Raw genomic sequence first — 13,500 nt, forward strand, 5'->3', positions numbered from 1 at the left:
TGCTTCATGGATGCTTCAGTTGTTAAAATATGTGGAGCAAACTCATTGTTCCACGTAGGGTCTGATGCTGGTTAAGCGTTGGGATGCTACCTCCACTATCACGGAGGGATCCTTGCCTACTTAGACAATTGTATAGATGCGTTGGTTGTTCTCTTCTTGTCTAAATTTATATTTTTGTTCAACTCTCCCTGTTTTATTGGCATTAGTTGGTAGCATGCATTGCCTAGAGAAGAATGTTGCAACTAAAAAATAAATGTAATCTGGTTCAAGGTGCAATTGCTGGTTTTGAGCTTTGGGTATCTCCATAGTTTCAGAATTTAATTCTTGAAACCAAGTTAATCTTCCTTATAGAGTAGGATTTCGTTGAAGGGATAGCTCAGAACTCCTTTCGCCAATCGTCATCTTGAAACGAAACTCATTATGTAGTTCACCGCTATATGTAATTTTTGTCACCGGATGCATAATCACTTTATCACTCAGGAGACTCTAAACAGTCTAAAGAGCTTGCTTCAAATTAAATGTCTTCTACCAGATATCGCATAGACCTCTTACGCAAACACCGATAAAACTCTACCAATCAAATTGCTCCGTCCAAATAAACATCCGAGATACTCTGCCCAAGTTGGCTAAGGATGCACACTGTCGATTTTAGTAGTTAGTTCGATATAATATTAATTCGGACTGATAACTGCACCACCCGTAAGTTGTGTTTGCAGTTTTGCACGTTGAGACTATACAATCTCGCACCACGGGAATTTGATTTTCAACCAGTAAATTACAAGGTGTAATTCTAATGTCTTCTGTTTTATTTTTCTGTTAAACGAACGGAGAGAAGAAAATTTTGTTGGAACAGAATAAATTCATGAGAATCGTCCTAAAATATGCTCAACCCTTGGAACATTACAATCACTTCGAGTAATTCCAGTACCATCCTAAATCAGTGCCAGCTACTACTACACTTAAGAAGTTGCTTCCACTTGCTGCAAATCACCAATGAAAGCTACGGAATTATCATACTTGTTGCTGACTTGTATACACAAAGAATTCCACAGGAAAAAGTTACTATTTATTGTTTCAATATGGACAAGTGTTTTACAAATGAGTAATCCAGCCCGAAATAACCCCAGATGCAAGATGTTAACTAAATCTACTTATTTATAGATAAAACAATTACATGAAATGAATAATAATAATAATAAAACACATAGGAAAGGAGTAAGAAAATAAATAAAAAATTGATGGAAAAAATGCAGCACACTGGGGAAAGAAAATGTTGTCTGCCATCACATTCCTTCATAGAATAATTTCATCCTGTACACTGATATTGAGAGTCTTATTTGGAAGAATGATGCTGTTAATCACCACCACCTCATCCTCAACAGTCACAGCCTCCCCTGATACATATTTATTCCAACGAACAGTGAATATTGGATTTCTTTTCGAAACAGAAAAAGTGAATATATAAGAACGAAATAAAAGAATCAGTACCAAGTATGGTAATCCCAAGTTTTGCATTGTAATTCCCTTCAGCCTGAAATAAACAATCGATTTGAGTATATGTTAGAACCCTAGTATTTTATTCACGGACGACAGCCTAAAGCTAGATTGATGAATATTAAAAATGAAATATCTATTTTCATTCCTAGTTGATAGGACATAATGGAGTGAACCCTGTTTTTGGGATAAATGACCGAATGTCAAAAAAATCTTAGCTCTGTAGACCCCTTTTAAAAGGAACAAGATGTTTATCAAAACAAACAGACAAGAATTGTCCTATAGAAGTCACAAAGGTCAACTATCAAAAAGCACCAGTTCTTTAATGAAACAACCATGACAATCCCCAATGTGGCAATTACATTCACATGCCTGACTCATTATTTTAACGGATATTTCATACGCTTAGATTTTTCTGAGTAAACATGGAAATGAAAATTGCATTATAAATGACTGAAAATGCTCTCATATGTGGTACTTTAGACAGAACAAAGTGTCTTCATATTTTGCTGCTAATTTTGGCATAAATAAGAAATCTATTAGATACTTGCCTGAACACGAGACCATTTCCCAATACAGGATTTCCACCCAACAATTGAATGTATCACGACAGCATTTTCCTGTCAGGAGTAAGATGTAATTATATACTTGATGTGCAAATACAAACTGAAGTGCCTGACATATCCTTAAGCCTTCATACTACCTTAATTTCAACATCATCTAAGATGATACAACTGATGAGCCTAACACCAGCTCCTATACGAGCATTTGCAGAAATTGAGACATTAGGACCAATCTGTAAAAATAGACGAAAGGTAGGTCAGCCATGAAGATAGATTAATTAAGTCAACTACTGCTGGTCTGACATTCAGACAATTCAGTAAAATACCTGGATAGATATACAAACATAAGAACATAAGATTACATAGTATATATAGAATGTGTTCTACTTGTCGAGTGGGAATAACATCAGTGACAGGGTCTCGCGGGTCCTCACAAGACATGTCTAGGCCCTAGGGTCACAGAAAGAAGAAAAAACTTGACCTTTAATGAAGTTCTATTACCTCATCAATTTCATTGACCAAAATATAGGTCTTCCTCATTATACCTCTTTTATTTCAGTCAGTGTAAATTCCTATGGCTCAGTTCACTGAGGCTGTGACAAACACCTTGTGGTTTTGGTCTAAAATCGTCATATTCAATGGACTTTTTATGAATTGCTACAACAGGGGAAAATTGTATTTGGTCTGAAAAAAAAATCATTTACCTTTGCAGACGGATGTACTTTTGCTGATGGATGAACATACACATCCCCAACAATGGTAGCACTCTTTGAACCATCACCAGCCGCCAGAAGATGAGGGGAAGTTAACCGGAACTGTGCAAGATAGAGTCCAGAACATTTCAGAGACATTCTGCACATTCAGTTGTAAAGTTTGGATAAGTCATCAGAGTCTCCTTATTAATGCCAAAGAGGAAAAAGAAGAAAATGGAGAATTGACTGAAATTTATTACCCCGGAGTTTTGATCTGTTCCCAGAAATCTAGCGTTTTGTATGTATATAGCTGTTTTTTTCCGGCAAGAGGTGATAAAATATCTTGATCCAATCTTACAAAGTCTGAAGGAAGTGTCCTGTTGAAGCAGAAAACATACCGAAAGAAGTCAAAGAAAGTAAAGCTTCTTCTTCTGTAAGCCAATGGAGACATGGCAATAATAATGTTTCCATGAGTAAATAATAATCACATCTGTCAACTGCATTCAAAAGGAAAGAAGTAAACTCTGCATCAGCAAGAGTTAAACTGATTGCAGACTTTGCCTTATTGCATCATTTCAGTTACCAAAGAATTAAGCGAAGTGTGTTCAATCGCAAGTCCTAGATTGTGTATTCATATCATAAAAATTACAATGACAACACATGCTGTTAAGATTATGTATCAAATAACATCATTAGATATATAACATGTTCACATTCTATGTTGTTTTTGAACACTAATATGTAGACAGCCAGTTGAGAAATTTCATATCCAGACAAATTTCAACTTCCAGAAATTACAAGGCAATGCATTTAATAAAGTAAATTCAACATATCTTTTGATTTCACGTTGAGTAATCCATGATGTTTTGAAGACAAAAGAACCCTAATTTAACAAACTTATTACAAAGCTAAATATCATACTTTGTGGCTGACTGAAGAGCTTCAAAGCTGGATACACGTCGCAGATTAGCTGCAAAATGAAAAAATGAAAAGAAACTCAACAGTAGTAATATAAGAAATCAGCAATAATAACAACATTATATATCTACCGACACCTTATCTTTTGTCTGAGAAAATAAACAAATCAAAATTTTCATCATATTATCACAAAGTCCAGAATAGATGTTTTGAAACCAGATGAGTAAACGATATATAGTAGAATTGTTTTCACAAGGGTAACAACCAAATGCTAGATTCAATTTTCAAATGCACAAGTCATCGATTTTGATTTATGTTCATGAATGTAACTTCAGAGATTGCAGGCTTTAGGAATTCCAAAGTTTATGACGGTATTAGAGAAGGCCATTTTCAGTATTTGACCCAAAAGTTGGTACTAGAACGGGCTATTAAATTTACTATAAATTATGTACTCAGATTAGACAAAGCTTTCAGATGGTACAAATCACAGGAACCAGCTTTAAACGTTCTTTCATGATCATTTATCTATTGAAGTTCAATGTTTTGATAAAAACTGAATGAAATAGTCCAAAGAATTTTGTGTGTGCGTGAGACCTTTAAAAACGGATAAGTCCAAGATATGAAGCTAGCTAAACACCACTTTAACATCGAGGCAATAAAATTCATACTGCAGAGCATAAAAACAATATATGACCTGACAGAGGATGCAACAAGAAACACAGTATTTTGATGCAACGGAAAAGTCGGTAAAACCTTTGGGTGATGATACCAGAGGTCTGGGGATCGAACCCCGCCAACATCAAAGAGTTATTGATCTCATTTAAAACAGGCTTACCAATAAAAAAAAACAGTTGCATACAACCTCACTAAAAAACAGTTAATGTCCTGACATTCCAAAAGTACAATTGAAAGTTGGAACCCAGACGAAAAGGGGGTCTATCAGCCAGGTGGCTTGTATGCAACTCAGAAGTGATTGTCTTCTAGCACTCATGCTCACACATATTTTGACACATGCTAATTCTTTTCACTTCGGTTTTAAGAAGCAGGTGAATGCAAATACCCACATCCCTGGTATAAACACTCACAGGTTTAGAATGACTAATAAAGCTAGCTGAATCCACCTTCGGCACATGAAAGAAGTTTTATTTGCGGAAACAGATGAGAAGGTGTGCCCACCGTTAAACATGAGAAATCATTGGCTGACGGACAAGAGGCCGACAACGCGAGCTTCATTTCTGACTAGGGTGTGGTCCAAGGTGGCATGAGTTAACTATACAGCCACGACTTTATTTGGGGATCATTGGATTCTTAGGGATAGGAGAAAGGGCGGAGACCATTACTTCCTTGTTTTGCCATACGTGCTCAACCCATTCACTAACTTCAGTGTCAAATAACAATCTACTAGACGTGCTTAAGCATAGGGTAGTACGTGAAAGGCATCACCTCATTAGAGAAGAATTACAGTTAGGAATATGTACGTAGAACTAAAAGAGAAATCCGTCGCATGGAATATGCCTAGAAGTTGGAGTTTCCTAGTGATATGGGTCTAGACTGCAGACACATCCGCGCACAAACACGCACGAACGAGAGTGAAGAAAAAAGAAAGCCCTTCTCTTATATATAGAACTTTTTTACTTCGTGCAGATATTCATCCTCAACGGGGCAGTTTGAATCCAATATGCACTATGCTCTAATCGAATGGAAGTATAAAAGGTTAAAAAAGAAATGAAACTGAATTGACATTCTATCAGCACGGATCTATAGTTGCCAACCTCTGTCTTTCCGTTGTGTAGATAGATCCTGGATGGCGGTAAAAATATCTGGTGTAAATATGTACACACCACAATTTATAAGATCACTCACCTGTTGATCACAAGAAAACAACGTTGGTCAGAAACAAGTTCTCATTTACAAGCTGCCGACTATACACTGAAAAGAAGTTGAATCTAAACTAATTACGTACAAAGGTCTCTGGTTTCTCTGTGTAATGTAATAATTCGTTGGTGATTGGATCTGCCACCAATTCCCCAAACTGGTTTGCTGATTCGGCTGAAACCTGCACATGAAAAGTGGGAAAAAAAATGAGCATGATAAAAATCAATTAAGTCGACAACAAATCTACTCAAACAAAGTTCATGCTTCAGTTAGCCGACCTGAATCACTAAGATTGTTCCCATCCCACCATAACTTCTATGGGCAGCTGTAATGAAGGGCAAGCCAAAAACAACAAGCAACAATGAGATCACAAAGAAAACAATTCAAGGTAGAAACAGTTACGGTTTTATTATTAATAAAAGTATTAAACATCAGTGACTTAATAGACCTACCAAGCATTTCTGGCAATGGAAAACTGCAGCAAACGTCACAATTCAGCAAAAAGATGTGTGACTGCCACATTAAACAACAACCATATTAACTATTTTATTGGAAATAGAATCACGGAACCTGGAAAAAAAATCATTATACAAACAGATCTCAGTCAACATGAGTAAGTCAAACCGGATTATCTTCCATGATCAGATCTCTAAAGTTGTAAAGTCCGCCAGCTGAACCATGTGGTTTATCTTCTTTCAAGTATCTATAAAATTTCAGCATCGCAATTGCATATCAATAAGCCCCTAACTTTCAGATAGTATACGTAACCAAAGTTCAAGCTAGAAACACACTAGTGCATAACAATTACCTTACTGGGACTCTAAGCTCATTAGAAACAGACGAAACATATAATGCGAATTCACGCTCCTCGTAAAACCCAACGAGATAGATTTGTACCAAGTTAGGGATCTACACAAGCCCATAATTCATCTTAATTACAGAAATAAAATAAAATGATCCAAACACATAACAGAAGTATTAAAGAGCATACCCTTTTACAAGCTGAAATTGGATGATGAACCATTGCCTGCCCTGCCAAAGGAAATAATGGCTTGGGTATATTCAACGACAACGGTCGAAAACGAGTTCCTGCAAAATCCAAACACAATAACCAAAATTCTACTAAAAAAACAGACACCACCAATCCAACCAACCAATCTAAACACTAAAATTTCAACTAATTCAATCATAATCAAATCAAGATTTCACCTTTAGTTGGTCCACCAACCATGATCACAGCAACAACTTTCTCTTCAGAGCTCCCCATCTCAAAAACCCAAATTCTATCCAAAACCCAATCTCACTATCTCACTTGTTTATCTAAAACCATGTAAATTAGACAAGAACTTTTATTGCAGCAATAATGTATGACGAAATGTCTGAGAGACCGAGATCACGAGAATATTTGAACAGAGCTGGTTTTTCCAGTTTTGAGGACAGATATAAAAACTAATATAAGAGAGTTGTACTTGATCAGAAGGACACATGAGATAGAGTTTATTTGAGATAGAGTGTCGGTACTGCAAAGTGGATTATATTATTTAATTATTACCGCGTAAAATAGTTGAACACCACTCAAATTGCGATAAGTTCGCATACAACTGAAGAGGAAAAATGTCAATTTCTCATGGGGCCCTATTGTGTGTGGGGACTTGGGATATTGATTGAATTGTTATTAAGGAATATATATACTATGATTCTTGTATGATGTAAAATTAAAACACGTTCTTCAATAGTATTGGAGTTTAGCAATTTATTTTGAGAAGTGTTATTGATTGGTTAGACAATTTGTGGTCCAAGAGTTTGTTAGTAACATGAACATTTGGAGTTTTGTCGAATGGTCAGATAGGTCGTGAATATTCATATTTTGGACATTAGTATATTTTCAGAACCAACACAGGTCAGACGTTCTTCATACATGAAACTTTTTTTTTTCGCTATCCTCCATACATGAAACATTGAAACTTCTCATGTGTGTTTCGTGGTTGCCTAGATCTAGGCATCTAGCCATCTAGGTGACTTAACGGTCCTCTAACTGGCTAAGGCAAATTTGGCACGACCATTTGTACGCTATAACAGTATGTATGAAATAAAGAGGATGTATGGGAAACTAAAGAAGAATACGATATATAAGATACAAGACTTGCTCACTAAACAAAATTACCAACAACATGGAAAGACTTGCTCACCAAGAATCTAATAATTAGAAACTATACAAAAGGAAATACACATGAATTTAGAAACTAAATATACATAGATATTCTAATAGTACGTAACATATCCAAATTTTCATCGAGTCTTAAAATAGGAATGCAATCATACGAGATACAAAATTTACCCACTTTCCCTTTTGGTGTACTACTAATAAATCACAAAATCTGATTTCAAAAATTGTCAAGAAGCCAAAAATAAATTTTCAAATCATTATAAATAACTCAAAGACTGGGGTATAATTTCCGTCTTATCAAACACTTGCAAGATGACAAAATTTTCTCCTACCCTTTGCTTCCTTTTTGCACTACTTTTCTTGGTTTCAGGTTTAGTTTTTGTGTTGCTCTCCTCTTGCATTCACACACCTTGAGTTTGCTAGGATTATTTTTTGTTGTTTTTGTTTAAAATGTTAGTATTGTATAGATTTGACCTGGTATCTAATGTGCAGTTGAGAAAATCGCAACCAAAGTGAGCGCACGGGATCGAAATGTTTGCGATGATATTGGGACAGCGACGATATGTCTGACCCACGAAGAATGTGACCAAGCATGCAAGTTCAAGATTGGTCCTGAATATGAAGGATATTGCACTGTAGTTATCCCTTCAAATACTAAGATGTGCATGTGTCATAATACTCGTTGTCAATAAATTTTTTTGTATGTCATGGAATGACATGTACTGAATAAATAGACTATTTTTCTTGATAAAAGGAAAATGTGATGGGTTATATTGGTGTCAAATGTCAACAACTTTTTTCTCTTTTCTTTTGAATGTAAAACTTTTTGAGCCAAACCTAAGACAATACGCTAAACATTTTTCTCTCTCTCTTTTTTTTTCGATAATCTAAAAAAAAAAAAAAAAATCTCTCTAAGAGTCTAAGTCGAGTTGCAAATCAATGAATATTGATGTTAGAACGAAACGACCTCAGAATCACAGGAGGATCAGGAGGGGATATGTCAAGCTACTTTTGCAGAGTAACTTATCACAGGGAAGGCTATAGCTATTAATTACTAGAAGAGTCCTTGAGTAACTACAAAACTAAACAGGAAAGGTTTCGTTACAAATCTGAAAAATGTAATCTCTTTTATGCTAAATGCTAATTCAAGTGAAAGAAAAAAATCATTCTGTAGCCGTTGGATATTGGATTCATTTTAATCTCCAGATCGATCAGATAAGTCACCCGAGAGATCGACTTCATTTCTTCCTCTTACTTGAAGACAACTTCAACAACTTACGTACTTCATATCTTAACTCAATCTTAAACTTTGAATTTTAGTTTCAGTGTTACTGACTGTGGCACTGCATGTAAGACTTACTGCTAAATCAAATAAGCGTAAAAACATGCGAGCTACCATTTTCAGTGCTCATGAATGGTTAGATACTTAGAGGTCTGAAATTTTTCATATTTTGGACATTAGCATATTTTTAGAACCAACATAGGTGATTAGACATACTTCCATAATATCACTACTCATATCACACTACGACATAAATGGCATTTTCCATCACTTAAAAAGTGATGTCAAAAGTATAAGACATCACTTTTGAGAGTAATGTGAATGGTGGCAACGTAAAAAGTCGGGGTTTTCCACATCACTTTTTAAACCATGTCCACAAGTGATGTTACTTCACATCACTTTTTAATTGATGTCCACAAGTGATATTATAACTTTGCATCACTTTTTAATCGATGTCCATAAGTGATGTTATAACGTTTAACATCATTTTTTAAGTGAAATCAATAAAGCTGATTAACATCACTTAGGAAGTGATATTTCATTCAGATTCCAAATTACGTGTAAAGTGATGTGAAATAACTCTATAAATCACTTTAAAAGTGATGTCCCATTTATCAAAATAATAATAAATAATAATAATAATAAAACAAAATTGCCAATATCATCCCAATATAATACCATTTTTCTCGTCATTTATCATCAAATAAAGATGAAATGTATCTTAAAATCATATTCATCATACAAAAATCATCTCAAATTACAAATATTACACTATATACAAAAAATTGTAACGAGCCAACATATACCAACAAAATCTAATATGCAGTACCGAAATGAGCAAAAGAGAACCACAATCACCCAACCAAGAACCTATCACAGCCTGGCTTGATGCAATTAATTTAATCCAAGAACCTATCACAGCGGGCCTAACAAATCACTCTGTTTTCTTTTTTTTGCAGTATGAAACATTGTACTAGAAAATCAATGCAAATTTTATAAAAGGAAAATAAACAGACGGAACATCCGCATAATATAGTACCTGAATGACAAAGAAAACTCTACAGAAGACAATTACTTGTGTTCAAGATCAGGTCCAGCCCTGTGCCAAAAGCTGGTTGGAGGTTGAGTTAAAATAAAAATGTTGTTGTCCATTTCCCTGCATCACTAGCGGAGTAATCTAAAACTTGTGTCTGCCCCAGAAAAAAACATTTAAATAGTTGTTAATGATTTGGGCAGTAACACCAATAGCATGTAAGATGCACCAGTGTTTCAGGTGCACCAAACTCCAATAGCATGTAAGCTGCACCAGTGCTTCAGGTGCACCAAACTCTTTTCCAATGGCAGCATTAACCCACTACAAATTAAAGGAACGACTTGACCCGACAGACGATTATTACAATTGAAGCCTCTTCAAATAATCCATCCCAACATCACAATTATTACAAAAGAATCTACTTCAAATAATCCATTCCAACATCACAATTATTACAAAAGAAACCTCTTCAAAGAATCCCAATAGCCACACTTGGTATCAAACTTGAATGTTGAATGTCATCTCAAGTATTCATGATACCAAATCAATATATAATATGCTTAGTAATGTATATCTTAAGTTATAATACGCTTAAATTAACAATATACTTGGGATCTATAGAAGTATCTTTCTAAGTTCAATTTATTAATGAAACTACTCTACAAGAGAGACACATGAAAACACACCTATTGTTGTGGGTAATTTCCATATCCAGGATAGGCTCCACCATAAGCATACATGTTAGGATCTTGAGCGGGAGGGGTATATCCGTAGGATTTGTAACCTAGCTTGGTTGTATCCATAATACCAAACACCATTCCACTAGTTTGGGTATGGTTGTGGCTGTGTCCACCCATCTGACGTATCATGTAAATGCGTCAGATTAATATACATTCAAATATATTGATAAACAGGAAGAATGATTATAAACAAGCAAAGCAACAGTGAACTTGTTTGTTTGGAGGGCTACACCCCACCAGGAAAGTCTAATGTTTTGCCCTCCCAAAAGAGTTCCGTTTAACATAAGTGCTCTCCTTTGCACAAGCTCTACGTCACCTCTGCACAAGCTCACACTTTAGCTGCACCTCTTTCTTGCAAAAGAAAAATGTGACCTTTTAGCCGCATGAAGTTGGTTAAGAGTAATATACATATACATTTTTTTCAAGTGAAATTGAAAAAATATTACATGGTCTGCTTTAATAAATCTATCGTGCCATTTTGAACCACCAAAAATTAGATAATATAATTGGATATATATATCATTTGATCCAAATATCCAATATCAGCAAGTGATGCTTTTTTAACACCATCAGAGTTTAACAGTACATGCTCTAAAGTAAGTTTAATCACATACCTTAAAGAATAGCCTGAAGTCTTTTCCAATGGTGATATCATGTGCCATAAGGAGCATGTAATTAATTTTAACACGAAATGAGACTACAACACAGTTTACCATTTCCTCGGATAGTTCCAGTTTCGGTAATAGTTTAAGCTGTCTTCTCAGATATATATTAAAAAAAACGTCATAAGTAAAAGGGCAGCAGCATATCATGAACATAACTCTACCTATCAAATCGGTAGATGTGCCATAGTGAAATGTCACTACCGAGACGTTTGCTTGAATGTCGAGTAGTAATTGTACACAGTCAAAGTAACCATTCAATGCGGCCATATGAAGAGCTGTTATACCACCATCTGATGCTTTATTTACTAACTTAGACAGTGCACTGCAACAAATATATTAAACAAAATTTTTTAGGGGTAAGGAAAACTACTACAAGAAAATAAACTAATACCACAAAAAAGAAATCCTACAACTAGTGCTAAACAACAATCATAACATATATCTATATCTATAAAATGAAACACCCACTCAAATTCATTGTAGTATATAAATCATCTATTAGAAAATAAGGCCACAAAATGAAAAGCAAAGTACAATACCATTAACCAAATTTGTTCTTTAAAACAGACCCATTGCCTCTATCACCATTGTTGGTCTGAGCACTCGTAACCTCATAACGTTCACTTGGTACGAAGTCTGCCACGACAAGTCTTATGCATATCGTGGCCATTTTTACAATTTGCAAAATGAAGAGCAGTTCTTCCAATCGAGATAGTCCGCTTTCGAGTAACGACATATATTAAAAATCATTAGATTTACCAAAAGGAAATGCCTCAATGCATAGGATATCACAAATATCAAAGTTTTACATAAACTAAAGACTGCATTTACATTGCTTTTTTGAACAGCTAGTAGAAGAGTCGCAGACAACTTCCCGGTGTCCATGCTCGCGACGCATGCATCAACGCAGTCTATGAAAACGGATACACTATTTCAATAACAATGTGTCTAATTTAACTTAAGAATCACTACAATTAAAAATAACCTCAATCCTACCTGCCCATAGTAATTCCTCGAATTCACATCTGCCCCATTCTCAAGTAACAATGCTACAATCTAATAAAATATATATATATATATATATATATATATATATATATATATATATATATATATATATATATATCTGGCGAGGTTTTGTTTACCATACTTTTTATACCATAGTTTATACCATACCCCATAACTTCACCTACAACGAGAATTATAACTTAGATTTGTGTGGATGTGTTCAACTAACAATGAAGATCACCTCTATAAAATTTCAACTCATTTGATAATGTTTAACTATGTCAAAAGATGATTGCAAAATCGAATAATCTGAGCCGTTAAAAAAAATTCAAAGTTGACAATTATTTTTAACTAGAATAGAGATTTTCAAATGAGATCTATTTATGATTAGTAGATTATATCCACAAATTATTAGTCTTTAACTCATTTTGTAGGAGGGTGTGGTATAAACTATGGTATAAAAAATGTGGTAAACAGAACCTGCTTTATATATATATATATATGGGAGTTCAAAAACTACAATCTAACTACCAAGGCAATGATAATAAATAAATAATACCTCAGTGTGCCCTCTAGCAGCGGTGAAATGAAGAGGGGAATTATGACCACTAAATGTAGAGTACTTGGCAAGACATGGACTAAATTCCAGTAGCATCTTCGCTTCCACCAAATCGCCATCTCTGCCCGATACCAAATCTCCGACGATCGAAAGCATCCAAATGAATTCCCCATCACACTTAACTCACTCACTCACTGAGTCAAATGGAGAGTTGGGCTTGTGTTTGTTGAAAATGAAAATGAAAGATAGAGAGATCGGAACAACTCTACCTATTGCGGAGAGTAGCAAGGTTGGCTCAGAGGAACTGAATTACAACAGTTACAAGTAGTACATCAGAAGAAATCGACATAAATGATAACTCTGACCACTCAAAAATCTTTCAATGTTGTAATCGATTAATATCAAACTCGTTTGCACGTGGCAATCAATCTCCGATTTCAGTTCAATGACAGACTGTTAGGGTTTTGGAAAATAAAATACTGAAGATCATCCCTAAAATCCCCA

At 35.0% G+C, this 13,500-nt stretch overlaps 1 protein-coding gene across 1 annotated transcript; it reads right to left on the reverse strand.

Annotated features, from left to right (window-relative positions):
• Positions 1-1,044: 1,044 nt before the first annotated feature.
• On the reverse strand, positions 1,045-7,201 carry LOC147523096 (uncharacterized). Its single transcript, XM_086596890.1, has 15 exons — positions 6,752-7,201; positions 6,534-6,631; positions 6,351-6,451; positions 6,167-6,245; positions 5,995-6,055; positions 5,821-5,867; positions 5,631-5,723; positions 5,440-5,530; positions 3,671-3,719; positions 3,010-3,126; positions 2,762-2,909; positions 2,198-2,290; positions 2,046-2,114; positions 1,489-1,531; positions 1,045-1,394 (listed from the first exon to the last, which is right to left on the reverse strand). Exons 1-15 carry the CDS (start codon positions 6,807-6,809, stop codon positions 1,294-1,296), a joined length of 1,248 nt encoding a protein of 415 aa, XP_086453016.1. The 5' UTR covers positions 6,810-7,201; the 3' UTR covers positions 1,045-1,293.
• Positions 7,202-13,500: the final 6,299 nt, after the last annotated feature.

The sequence above is a fragment of the Coptis chinensis genome, chromosome 1 (assembly GCF_015680905.1).
Source record: "Coptis chinensis isolate HL-2020 chromosome 1, ASM1568090v1, whole genome shotgun sequence".
Lineage (NCBI taxonomy): Eukaryota > Viridiplantae > Streptophyta > Magnoliopsida > Ranunculales > Ranunculaceae > Coptis > Coptis chinensis.